Here is a 13,845-nt window from a genome sequence, read left to right on the forward strand (position 1 = left end):
CTTTCTGGTCTCTGTCATCTCTGCCCCTTTAACTCAGAGGTGCCCACCTGTAGGTCACAAGCCAAATGTGGTGTGTAGATATATTCTGTTCAACATCCACAATAGTTTTTTTTTATTTCAACATTCAAAAATTGGCAGTTTCACATAGATAACTGGATTTAAATGTTCTGTAAGAGGTTTTTTAAAAGCACTTAAAACAACTGTATTTCTGAATTTTCTTGGAACACGTCTTCCTATGACCAGAGCCCTGCATGTCTGTATGAGAGCCACCAGCAGCAGCTGAGTAACCACCGCACACCTGGAACAGGGCACAGCTCTCTGCTTCAGCAGTCTTCAGTGTGCCTGTGACCCGCATTTTCCTTGCCTGTCAGGTCTCTGTGAACACCCAAGGCCCACACTGGGAGCTGGGACCCTCCTTCCCCCAGCAGATTGACAGCGCCTGGCCAGGATCCCAGCCTGGTGTTGCCCATTTCTCCAGATGAGGTGTCTCAGGAAAGTCCTGGCCACCCCTGACCTAGGCTCTGAACATGTCCAAGCCCAGAACCCACTGTCCGAATGCTCCAGCTGGCCAGGGACTAGTGTGGATGGCCTGTGGGCACCCAGCACAGGCATATACAGTGGAGGTCAGGCTGCAGCCTAGGGTGGATGTCAGGCCAGCTCAGGTCCATTTCACCATGGAACCCACTGTCCAGCTGGACTAAGGAGCAGAGACTCCCATGTCCACCCAGAAAACACCAGGCCCGAGAGAAACGGGGCATTCAGGCCAATTTTGGTGGTCCCACCCCACCTCCCGCACAACCCCCCAGTCCCAAGACTCAGGGACACTCACGATGTTCATGAGGGTCAGGACGTAGTTCTGCACATGCTCCTTGCCGTGGAAGCGCACCACTGAGTCATCCACCGCCAGCAGCACCTCAATGCTGTAGCTGCCAGGCTTGGCATGTCGCCGCTTCCGCTCCGCTTCTCCCAGCTGGCCCCCCACCAGGCCCAGCAGGTTGGGAAGGTCACCCAGGCCAAAGGCTGGAACCAGGATGGGAAGAGACCAAGGTTAAAGCCACATTAGGGGCTGTCACTGTGACACTGCCCACCAACCCACCCCTGCCCCCTGTCACATGAGTCCCTTTTCCTGCTTCTGTAAACTGTAAACCTAAGTAGCATGAGGGTTTGCTCCCCAGGTAATTCATGAGCATGAGCCCCTTTCCTGGCACAAGGGCATGGCTGGTCTTGACAATGAGAAGCAGAGAAATGAAAGCTGACCTGGGTTCCAGTTCCTACCCGGTCCTATCTCACTGAATACCCCGGCCCAAGCCCTGTCCCTTCACTTCTCTGGACTTCCATCTCTCCTCCTGTAACATACAGATGGATAATTGTTGATCTTTTGCTCCACAAGATTGCTATAAAAATCAAAAGTGGCAGTGAGTGGAAACATCTTGATAAAGGAAAAAACTAATATTACTGTAGCTGATGCAGGACATTTTAGGGACCCCTGGAGTATGCCCCAAGCCTCTCAAAACCCTCTAATCACTGCCAGTGACCCAAAATTTCACCATCACAGCTTTGGCTTTTTGGCTAAAAATGAACCATTTATATAACTAGGATTTATTAACTTGTATTATATAATCTAGGAGTTGTAAAACTTTTTCTGTATAAAACTAGATAGGCTTTGTGGGTCATATAGCCTCTGTCTCAGCCATCCAATTCAGCTGTTGAAGCATAAAAGTAGTCACAATAATATGTAAACAAATGAGTGTGTCTGTGTTGCAATAAAACTTTATTGATAAAAACAAGTGATGGGCCATATTTGGCCCATGGGCCCTGAGGACAGGGCAATAGGAACTACGGGACTCAGTGTTATTGTCTTTTTACTGTCCCTTTGGCTAGGGAGCTATCATGCCAAGGAAAAAGAGCACTAGGCTTAAGGGCTGAATAAATGTGTGGCCACTGGCTTATGGGGGACACCAGAAACGGGCAGCCAGTCGTCTGGGTTATCCCAGCCTGGTAAGCAGGGCTCAGGCCAGTGTCGCCTTCACTTGCCCCTGAAGTCAATGTGTTTCTCTGCAAGTCACACTGCACAAGGGCTCCTGGCAGCCCTGGTGCCTGAGCTCAACAATGTGTACAGCAACCCAGAGACAAAGTCCTGGGAAGGAGGAGGGAGGACCCCCGGGGGGGAGGAGAAGGTACTCGGGCTCACCGTTGGAGTGAGTAGAACAAGTAACAGTCACTCCCAACCTGCGAGCGGGGCCCGAAGGTTCACATACTGCAAGTGAAATGTGCAACATGACCTTCACAGTTCTCCCTGCTGGTCTGTCAAACAAGGCTCAGAGAGGTTACCTGACTCTTGGTCACACAGCAAGTTAATGGCAGAAGCCCAGAATGTAAACTCAGATCTGCCACTCTCCCATTATCACACCCTATCAGGGCCCACCTGATTTCTCTCTCAACAAAAACATCGAGGGGAGTTTGGGGAGGGCCTGCGGACATCAGTCGTAGACCCTGGAGATGTCCCAACCACACCCCACCCTTGTCTATGTTTCTCTCTCTTCCTTCAGGCCAAAGTAGATAACCCTCAAACTGTGGAGGGGTGGGCGCAGAGGCCACTAGGAGGCTTTCAGTGAGCCCACCCAAGAAGCCTCAAGAGAAGATAAAATGATGCAGCTGCTCTGAAAAACAATTTGGCAATTCCCCAAAAAGTTAAACATAGAATTAGCATAGGACCGAGAAATTCCACTCCTAGGTATATGCCCCAAAGAATTGAAAACATATGTTCCACAAAAACTTGTACGTGAATGTTCACAGCAGCATGATCATAATAGAAAAGTATGGAAACAACCCGAATGTCTATCAGCAGGCGACTAAACAAAACGTGGTGTGTCCTGCCATGGAATATTACCCCGCCGTCAAGAGGAGTGGAGCCCTGCTAAGGCTCCAGCAGGATGAGGCTTCCATGCTACACGAGAGGAGCCAGTCACCAAAGGCCACATGCTGCAGAATCCCTTACGTGAGATGTCCAGAATGGGCAAACTGGTATAGGTAGGAGGTAGATGAGCGATTGCCAGGGGGTTGGGGAGAGGGGAACGGGAGTGAATGCTAATTAATAGGTACAGAGGCTTTTATGGGAATTATGGAAATGTTCTGGAATTACATAGTGGTGATGGTTGCACAACATTGTGAATATAGTAAGAAACCACTGAATTGTATACTTTAAAATGGTTAAAGTGGTGGATTTCATCTCAATTAAAAGAAAAAAAAGAGCAGCCCTAAACCCCAGCCTGGCTGGCTGCCCTGGCTTCTGGCAGCCCCAGCCTCCAGCCCAGAATCGGGAACTCTGGCCACAGGCGCACATGGCCTATTGACATTCAGGACGGAAAGGGAGGATGGGAAGGAGGTGACACAGAGCAGGACTGCGGGTTAAGGGAGGAAAGGGCAGCATTAGGAGTATGGGAAGCATCCAGGGCACACCTTCCAAGGCCAAGGCAGGGTCCACAGGGAGGTCCCTGAGGGGCTGGGGTGAGGCCAAGGGAATTTCTACCCAGGACTTGGAACAGTTTAGATTTCTCACCAGAGCCCTTGAGAAAAAATCACTTAACTCTTCTTTGGAGCCCATCAAGGGTGTGTGTGTGTGTGTGTGTGTGTGTGTGTGTGTGTGTGTGTCGGGGGGGATGAGTGTGTGAATGAGTGTGAGTGAATGTTAAGTGTGTGAATGAGTGTGAGTGTGAGGTATGTGACTGGTGTGTGTTGTAGGTGAGTGAGCAAATGTGTGTAGGTGAGTGTGTCAGTGTGTGGGGGGTGTGCATGCTCTCTTCAGGAAGCAGCAGCCAAGGCCACACCCTGAGTGCCACCAGGAAGAGTCTCTCCACCTCCCAAGCTCACTGGTGCAGCTCAGCCACCTCTACTGTGGGGCAGCTAGAAAGTCCATCTGATGGATCCTCTGGTGTCTCCTTTCCTTCCTTGAGGAGAGCTAGACACACCCCATGGAAAAGCACAGCTCATGTGAGTGACACAAATATCATTAAGACTTGGTATCTGTCCTCTAGGACACCCCTACCCTGGCCTGTTTGGAAGAAGGGGACAGTCCCAGGAGAAATCCAGGGGGCTGGGGGATCCAGGAGAGGGGACTTCTGAGCTGGGCTGACACCTGGTCAGGATGGGGACAGACAGAGATGGGGGCAGGTGCTTAGTCTGGGGGAGATTCCTCAAAAGTCTGGTTACTGCAGCTAAGCAGGCGCTGATCAGCTGGCCCAGGCCTCTGAGGCCTTTCTCTGTGTGCCAAGTATACTCAAAGACATGGGATAAAACATTTTGTCTTCAACAGGAATGTTAAATGGAGACAGGCGCATCCAGAAACTGCTCCACACGCCGGCTCAGACTCTCTACTGGTCTTACAATAACGGAGTAAGAGTCACAGGTTTCTAAGAAAGTCTTCCATTGCCCCATCTTTCTAAGGAAAAACCCAGATGGGCCCAGGGCATGGCACTGCCCACAGGCCCATTGCCCACAGGCCCATCGCCCACAGGCCCGCAGGAGTTCCAGGGGGCAGCCTGATGAGAGGGAATCACACCCGATCCCAGGCCTGAACAGCTCCGCCAGCTCAGCGGTCTCGGCTTCCCAGCCACAGAATGTGTCAGGCAATGGGGTTGGTTCCAGGCTCAGAGCTGTGAGCAGGACTTCCCCAGGGTCTCTCCCCAAAAGGGGACTTGGGATCTTTTGATTCAGAACTGGCCTCAAATAAAACGGAGCCCACTGAGCCTTGTCGTTCTTCCCAGCCCTGGTGGAGGGACCCGTGACTGTCACCACCCTGCCCCTGCAATCCACCCCAGCCCCTAAGGCTCTGCCCATCTTCATGCCCCCCACCCTCCACTCCAGGCCTGCAGAGCCCTCCTCCTCTTGGCTAGTCCCGGTGCTGCGGCTTCTCTTATGAGGACATGGAGAGCAGCTGGAGCTTCAAAGGAGGCACTGTATGTGGGGACAACTGGTTTTCAGGCATTCCTTCACGCTGTGCTCAACCCGCCAGTCCCTGGCTGGAGGGCGTGGTGCTGATGGCTGGATTCCACCCAGGGCCTCCTCCTGTCGTCTTGGCCAAAACCTTCATGACAAGGCTAAGTTGGACTATGATGTTGGCCACAGGCCCATGACCAGCACACATCAAATCCACTGCTTCATTCGCTCAGCCATGGGTCCTGAGTACTACTCTGGTCACCAGGACATTAGGGCGCAGGGATGCCCTAACGTGTCTGTAGTCAGCCTAATAACAATACTAGAATAAGAACCACCCTTCATCAAGCACCTACTATGTGCCAAGCTCCATGCTGGGATTTTCATACACAATCTCAGAGGTGAACAACGATCATCCCTAGTTTATAGATTTGGAAATGAGGCTCAGAGATGTTAAGTAACTTGCTTAGGGTCACAAAGTAGACAGCAATAGAGACAGGATTTAAAAATGGTCTAGTGGACACCAAGCTGCCCCCGATGCCCTGACACCAAGCAGAGTCCCTCCAAGCGCCCTGAGAACTTCCTTCCTGTGGCTCCTGGGGGTGGAGTTGAGTATAAGGGGAAAGAGCTGACTGCAGCCATTTGCCTGCTACTTGGGCACAGAATTAGCCTTGCAAAGCAACACTGAGCCCCTCAGAGACCTCTGGAGTCCCAAGTCCCACAGTTCTGGGGACTCAAGTAGCTCCTCTGGCCCCCAATGGCAGCCAGTTATAATAGCCTCTAAGACCCACTGGGTGCAGTAGGTGCAGTAGGTCTACACTGCCCAGTCCCATTCTACAGATGAGAAGACTAAGGCCAGGCATTGAGAGACTTAAGGCCTGATGTTACCTAAAAACACCCCAGAGGTATGAACAGAGCAGAGCTTGGGGCCCCGCGCACAGCCTACCTTCATTGTGAAGGTCCCCTCCAGGCTCTGCCCACTCCTGCTGGACGACTTCCCGGCGGTACACCACGTGTGTCCTCCCGCTGGCCTCCTTCTCCTGCTGCCCTCGCTCCAGGGGCTCAATGAAGTAGTCAGTGACATCTGTGCGGATGAGGCCCGCCTGAACCGGGAACGAAACGAGCAGAAGAAATGGGGAGAGAGAAGAGGCATGAATACATGGCACAGTACAAGTGAGCATTTGTGACTGCACACGTATGCGAACACATGTATGCGGGCTCTTCTTCCGGGGCCTTGGGGAGGTCTGGGGTCCAGGGGCAACTGGGAGGGGTTGTAAGGAGGCTGTGCAAGGGGGTCCATGCCAACTTCAAGAGAAGCAGACCTGCTTTTACTGTGTTATGCACTCACGGAGTTCTACATAACATTTCACGTAATCAAAGGGTTCCAGTGCTTAAAGGGGGAGGGCTACTGCCATGAGGGGTATGCACACACACCAGGGCACCGCACTCCACCCCAAAGTACTACCACTATCATGTGGATTTGCCTTTACCTGCAGGCAGACAGATGAGAAATCCCATGGGTAAAGCTTCATTATCTCAAAGGTGGGAGCTGGCTCCCCACTCCATTACAAAGTGCTATTATTTCAGATTTAAAGCATGTTGTATGCAAGCCAGGGAAAGCAGCTGTCTGCTGACAATAAACCAGCCAGAGCAGTGCCCCAGGAGTGTGTGCTCTGTTTTTAATCTAATTTTTTGCCTGCATCAAAATATTCTCTTTAAAAAGTCAGGTATTGGCCTTGGAAATAAAAACATATAACCTTGGCCAAGCCCAGCCAATATGTTATTAGGCCCTGATGAAGGCAATGATCCCAGGGGCAATGGAACCGGTAACTAGATGTATGTGAATGTATGTGTAGCTGCAGGGCCCTCACCCCAACACACACACACTCACACACACACATACATGTCAGCTCTATAAAACAACTAAGAGCAGCCTACCTACCACAGTGCTGGAAAATAGTAGGCAATCCTTAATAAATATATATTTGTTGAATTCCTTCACTCCTTCAACAAATATCTATTGAGTGCCTACTGCATACCAGCACTACTTTGGACACTGGGAATACAGCTGTGAACATGACGCAGTTACTGAAGGAAATCTGTTTTTTGTTGTTGTTTTTGTTTTTTTAAATATGTCTTTGTTGATTTCAGAGAGAGGAAGGGAGGGGGAGGGAGAGAGAGAAACATCAATGATGAGAGAGTCATTGATCGGCTGCCTCCTGCACGCCCCCTCCTGGCGATCGAGCCCGCAACCCGGGCATGTGCCCTCACTGGGAATCGAACCTCGATCTCCTGGATCCTAGGTCAATGCTCAACAGCCGAGCCAAGTTGGCTGGGCTGAAGGAATTGTTTTTATAAATCTGTTGGATCCTCCCCGTCAGAATAGCAGCGCCTCTTTTTCAAGCAGCCACTTTATGAAACTAAAGCCAATTTTCCAGTTTTCCCACCTCAGGCTGTTTTGAGATTGCTTCTCAGGGAACCCCTCCAAGGCCTACGGAGCACTCACCATGGAGCCTCCCAGCAGCAGCCAATCTTTTTCATGTCCCTTCCAGCTACATCTGTTGATCAAACTGAAAACACCATTTTGGAGCAAAACCATGATGGCTGCCTTCTGTCTCATAAACAGACCCAACCAGGAGGCCAAAACCATCCCGGGGAAAATAGCAGCATCGTACTGGAACAAGTCTGGGGCTTCCCAAGGTAACCACTGTATGAGGCAATACTCAATTGTCTGCAAAAGTTTGGGTCTGCTTATTAAAATGTCAACATCGAACCTTACACTGTGCATGCTTCCTTTCATTCAGAGCACTTCTACTTTTTCACTTTTGCACCTGCTATGTGCCAAGGGCAGGGAGAAACTGATAATAAGGCCCAGCTTTTGGCTGTGAGCTGTTCACCGCCTGGAGGGAAAGGTCCGCAGAGGAGCAGAGCACGGCCACATGCTGTGCTTGGTGCTGTGGTGGGTATACCTGAAGGGCAAGTATCCATCAGGCTCTCAGTTGCAAGGGGCAGACATTCAACTTGAACCCTCTTGGTCCCAAGTGGAGTGTACTGGCCCCATGACAAACCAGGGCAGGGGCAGGCAGTGGAAGGAAGGGACCCAATGCCCTCGCTCCCTCTCCAGCCCTCCTCTCAGCACCCTCTGCATCAGCTCTGTTCTCCCAGACAAGGCTACGTAGCCCATTCTTGCAGACGCACCTCGGCCCTGCTACCAGAGACAAGGAGACTGTCCTCTCATAGTCCCATCTGTAACAGCCCAAGGGAGACTGGTTGGTCCAGCAGGAGTCGCATGGTCACCCTAGAACTCGCAGTCCCTGCTAGACCCCCATGGCCAGCGGAAGGGAGATGACTGCATCAGAAGAGAGAAGCTGTTAGGGCGGCAGAAGAAGCCCACCTGAGCTGGAAAGGGCACGCCAGGTAGGGGCCTGGGCAAGGGTGTGGAAGCATGAAGGGCAGTGTGGGGACCCCGAAGGTATTCAGGCTCATGGTCAGAGGCTGAGCTGGAACCTGGACAAGTGTGGCTAAAGCGAAGGGCCTCGGCCACTGCAGCCCAGCAGAATTCCCAAAGGAAGACTGTCTTCCAGGGAACACAAGGGCTGTGGGGTGGGAGGGCCCAGGGCATTCCCTACAAAGCTCCTGCAGCTCTGCTGCCACAAGGGCTTATGAGCCCCACACTCACCCCAGCCCTCTTTCTATACCCTTCTCTGATACCCAAGGGGATTGTGCCTGCCCCGTTCAAGGCCAAGCAAAGCAAGAGACCCTCACAGCACAAGTCAGAAGGCCTGAAAGTCGTATAAACCCAAGCTCACTGAGGGCTGCGGCCTTTGCTGGCTCTGCCCATTGCACCTCTGGAAGTGGCCTGGCAGTAGAATTCTCCAGATCAGGGGGCAGAAGACCCCACGCAGCCACCCCGCACACTGGGCCACCTAGCATGGCCCATCCCCGTTCTGAGACTTGGTTAACCAATTGCACAAGGAGGATTCTTCAAAATCTGACATTTCCTCATCACCTGGGGACTTGATTTGGACACCAGATCTTCAAACCTTCAACAACACCCAAGTTAGGGGACCTCTAACTTTTACTTGGATGCCTCTAGTGACAGAGAGCTCCTTCCCTCAAGATATAATCTTTTTTATGTAGGGACACTCAAAGTTTTATTGAGCTAAAACACAATTACCTACATCCTACCCTTTATAGACAATCTTATCATAATAATAGGATCTGCCACTTATATTTACAAATCTTATTTCATCTTTACAACAATTCTATAAGGATGCCACAAACATTAAACCCATTTCATGGATGAGGAAACAGAGGCTCAGAATGGTTAAGTAACTTGCCCAAAGTCACCCAGCAAGTGATAGGACTAGAACAAGAGCCCAGCTCTTAACTAGGAGGCTATATTACCTCAGGCCACCCTTGGGCCCTGCTTCTGCCCTTGGGGGCCACTTGGAACAAAGAAACTTTTCTTTCATAGTCTCATTTTGCAAATCCCTGGGCCTCTGGTCTAGTCGGACCTTGCAGGGCTTCCCACCATGGAGTGAGAATGGGGAGAAATTTCAACACGTAGCCTTAAAAGGAGCAGAGCCCTTGCACTCCCCAGGTGACCTGACCCCAGTGGGGGAGGATTTTCACCCCACACACCATCCTCCACACCCTCAGCACTCCAGTACCCGAGTGGAAGTCCAGGATTCCCGAGTCTGGCCCAGCCCCCACACCGCCCACAGGCCTCACCCCAGGGAAGAGATCAGCAACCCCCATTTCCCCACCCCGGTTTACCTGTTTAGGGCAAAGGCAGCCCTGTAACATGCAACTTGGAAAATAAATTTCAAGCGTCTTTGTGATTGTGGGTCCCACCAGTTCCACCCCGATCAAGGGCAGAACTTCCCCGGCAATTTCCTGTCCATTCTGTGCCTCGGGTCTGGTCCTGACAGGCAGTTCTTGTCCAGGCCTGGGCGCCCCCTCGGCCTCTGAGACCCTCTTCCGAGAGAGGGGATGGGAAGGGAAGCTCGGCCCCCAGAGCAGGCGGCAGCCTGGGCCAGTCCCCCCACGAGGCCCTCGGTTTCCCCATCTACACCACGAGGGGTTTGGCCCACGATCCCCTCCAGCTCCATCCTGGCCAGGAAAGCAGGCCCCACGCAGGGCAGACAGACTGGCAACGAGACCTTCCTGGCTCTCTGCCTCCTCTCCAAATTACTCCAGCCTCTCAATTTATGAGATGTTTATTTTCTGAGAAGTGGTGGCTAATTTTAAAGCTCTAAAGTCAAATCAGATTTCTCTATACGAAAAAGGTGGGGAATAAGCTCTGGTAGGTTGGGAAAGGAAGGCCGGCTGTGGTGTCTTCACCTTGACTTTATTCCTTGGAAACAATAAATAAGCAAGAACGATATACCAGAGAGGTTCTTCATGCAATAAAAGCGACAGAAAAGAGCCCTTCCCGCCCAACTGAGCAACATACTATTCAGGCCCTCGGGCAATGTCTCTGAATGGAAACTCCAATGGGCAGTCCTGGCCCCCCTCAGCCAAGCTCAAGACCCCTTAATATAACTTTCTGAGGGACCTTTCCTAGGAGGTGACTGGCTGATGGCGGAGACCTGTTTGACTTTTCCAGCATCACTGTGACATTGTTTTGGTTGCAGTGGTGATGCCTTCTGCTCCCTCTTCATGCAGATGCCATACTAACTGAGGTTTCCCAGTCCTGCTTCCCCTCAGGGGAAGCCCTCAACTCCAGAGTAATTCCACAGCAAATGAAGGAAACAGGGTCACATGGTGACCAGGGCCATGAGTGCCGGCTTAGAAACTACTTGTACCCTGCCGTGGGTCATAACTAAGCAAGTTCAGTTGTCACCGGTAGCTGTCATCAGGTGAGGTCCCAAATATTTTAGCAGACAACTGAAGCCATATTGTTTTGGAATTAGCATGTATGTGTGCATGTGTGTATAAACATATTTATTCTAATTGCATGTACTTTCGTGTAAATTGGGAGGCAAGGGTACAAAAAGCCAACAAAGAGATCTTCAGGGAGGTTCCAGGAAGAGATCCCCGAAGACTGGAATACTTGTCCTTAGATGGTGCAGAAGTCCAGGCCTGGACAAGGGCAGGGCTCCATCTGTGCTGAGTCAAGTGGAGACAACAGGCAAGGATCTGGCCTGGGGTCCAGACAGGGCAAGTGGCTTGGCTCGGAGAAGGCAGCTTGGCTCTGGAACAGGGGGATCCTGAACCCACATGTGGCACCCTCAGACTTCGCCAGCCTTTGTGGAATGCCCAGAAAGAGGGAGCATTTCAAGATGGCAGCTCCAGTGGAGACATCTGCTTGTCCTTCTGCCAAGACCGGCCTCTGTAGGGCCTCCCAAAAGAGAAAGAAGCAGAGCAGGTCTCCTTCAACCCAGCTATCCCACCACCTCCCAAGGAGAGTGTATTCTCAGGCCCCAACTTGTTCTGGAAATTCCATTATGAGAGTTTTACTGCCAGCTGTGCTGTCTCAGGTTCTAGGCTTTCAGAAATTCAGCTTGAAACTGTTCCACTGTAGGAAATGAAAGAAAACCCCGCAAGTGAAGTCTGCAGTGATGCACACAACTGGGAGTGGTGTGAAAATCAGAAATGGCTCCCCAGCTTCACTCCAACCCAGAAACCTACTTCTATCCCAGCCACTGCCAGCCCTGCGCCCTCCCAAGACCAGTCCCTAGACTGCAGCACCTGCTCCAACTTCAGAAACTTCAACAGTCTCCTTCCCTTCCACCGTCCTGCTCAATTAACTCTCTAGCATGCTGGCTCCAGCTATTATTAAACTTCATGAAGACCTCCAATGTGTGACCCCACCACTTTATCAGTCCTCACATCCCTTCTCACCACCTTGGACTTCTTGGTCTAGATACATAACAATTCCCCTGCAAACACGCATAACTCTCCCCACCTTCCCCTCTGTCCTACCTTCCCAGAGAAGTCTCTGCGCCGGTTCAACCCAACCGGTCACACACCCCATGCACACTGATGGAGCAGGTGCACATGGTGCCCACTGGTCTCACTTGAAATCAGCAACCACAGCTCTCCTGTGAGCACGATGCTGGCTGGGGATTCTGCTGCCCCTCCCTGATATGTCTGCATTCTAGTTCTTCCAGCGTCTTCAACTTGCAACTCTGCCCCCACCCTCACCCTCTCCTGTTTTCAAGCAGAAGGCAGACACCATCGGGCAGGCCCTCCCCTGTCCTTCCACCACCCTGTGCTCAGGATCACCCCCCCGTCACCTCCTCAAGGACTTAGCTCTGGCAGCTTAGTACCCCTTTTTCTGACATCACCGTGCTCCCTCTACTGACAGTCTCATGCTCCCTCTCCTAACCATTCTCAGTGACACACAGGTGCATCCAGGGATCTCCCACCTGTGAAACTCTCTCCCGCCCGGCCCAGTCCAGCTACTGCTAGGTCTCTGCTTCCCTCCAAAGCAGAAAGTGGTAGCTACACTCACTGCCTCCACCTCCAGGTCTCAGGCTTCTCCTCTACCCGCCCCCCCCCCACACACACACACACAGGGGCTTCTAAAGCCACTGCTTCCTGAAAACTGCTCTTGTTAGGGCCACCTGTGACCTCAGCGGCCATGACCAGCAATCAGCTCTTTGTTCTGGTCTCACTCAGCTCCTCCAGCCCCACATTTCTCCTGGGAATTTCCCTGGATCCATGGCTTTAAATACCATGCACTTTCGGAGGAGTCCTAAATTATACCCTCAGCCCTGACCCCTCCCAGAATTCTATGTAAGATTGTCCAACAGCCTCCATGATAAAGACCCTGGGCCTCCAGTGGGCACCTCAAACTTTAAAGCAGACCTACTCCTCCTTTGCCATCCCTCATCACAGGAAATGGCACCATCATGTTCCCTGCACTCAAGCTAAAAATCAAGAGGAGGGGTGGGTTCCAGGATTGGAGCTTTTCAAATCCTTCCCCCATCTCTCCCACCATCCATTGTTCTGTTGAAGTCAGTACAGCTGAAAGCTGCACCCAACGTAACCTGCAGGTAACAGACCCTCTGATGGGTCATCCTGGGCCATTGCCTCTGAGTCATGACAAGTGAGAGGGGGCCAGCCCCATCCCACACACCCACACACCCTGAGAACAGCACTCCTGCCAGGACTCTTCAAGGTGGCCCAGATCCATTCCTCCCTCAATATGTCCTTATGTCTTCATGAAGCATCTACTGCAAGCTAGAATGATGGAGCTGGGGTGTGCATAAGGACATGAGAGACCAACCTCTGCTCTCCTGATGAGGGACTTGTATCTAGAACATATAAAGAACTCATACAACTCAATCATAAAAAGACAAACAACCCAATTTAAAAATAGAAAAAAGATCTCAGTAGACATTTCTCCAAGGAATACATTCAAATGACCAGTAAGCACGTGAAAAGGTGCTCCACATCATTTGTCGTTAGAGAAATGCAAGTCAAAACCGCAGTGAGATACCCCTTTGCACCCACTAGGATGGCTAGAATCAAAAAGTCCTATAATAAGTGTTGCCAGCATTGTGGAGAAATAGGAACTTATATGTTGCTGGTGGGAATGCAAAGTGATGCAGCCACTTTGGAAAACAGTCTGGCAGTTCCTCACATATTAAACAGAGTCAACATATGGCCGGGCAATTCCACTCCTTGGTATATAATCAAGAGAAATGAAAATATATGTCCACACAAAAACTTTTACACAAATGTTCACTGCAGCACTACTCAGAAGAGCCAAAAAGTAGAAGCAACCCAAATGTCCAACTGATGGATAAACAAAATGTGGTATATCACACGATGGAATATTATTCAGCCATAAAAAGGAATGAAGTACTGATATCTGCTATAACATGGTGAATCTTGAAAACATTATGTGGAATGAAAGAAGCCGGTCACCAAAAGGCACATATTATATGATTCCATTTA

General features: G+C 51.1%; 1 protein-coding gene across 6 annotated transcripts in view; it reads right to left on the minus strand.

The window, feature by feature from the left end:
* ADAMTS14 (ADAM metallopeptidase with thrombospondin type 1 motif 14) overlaps positions 1-13,845 on the minus strand; it is a 74,758-nt gene that overhangs the window by 43,682 nt on the left and 17,231 nt on the right. For all 6 annotated transcript variants that reach the window (XM_081159056.1, XM_081159055.1, XM_081159060.1 and 3 more), the window contains exons 3-4: positions 5,879-6,035; positions 830-1,020 (exon numbers count right to left, since the gene is read on the minus strand). In XM_081159056.1, coding sequence (XP_081015182.1) covers positions 830-1,020; positions 5,879-6,035 — 348 coding nt within the window. The remainder of the gene's footprint in view (positions 1-829; positions 1,021-5,878; positions 6,036-13,845) is intronic.

The sequence above is a fragment of the Miniopterus schreibersii genome (genome assembly GCF_964146895.1).
Source record: "Miniopterus schreibersii genome assembly, chromosome: 14".
NCBI lineage: Eukaryota > Metazoa > Chordata > Mammalia > Chiroptera > Miniopteridae > Miniopterus > Miniopterus schreibersii.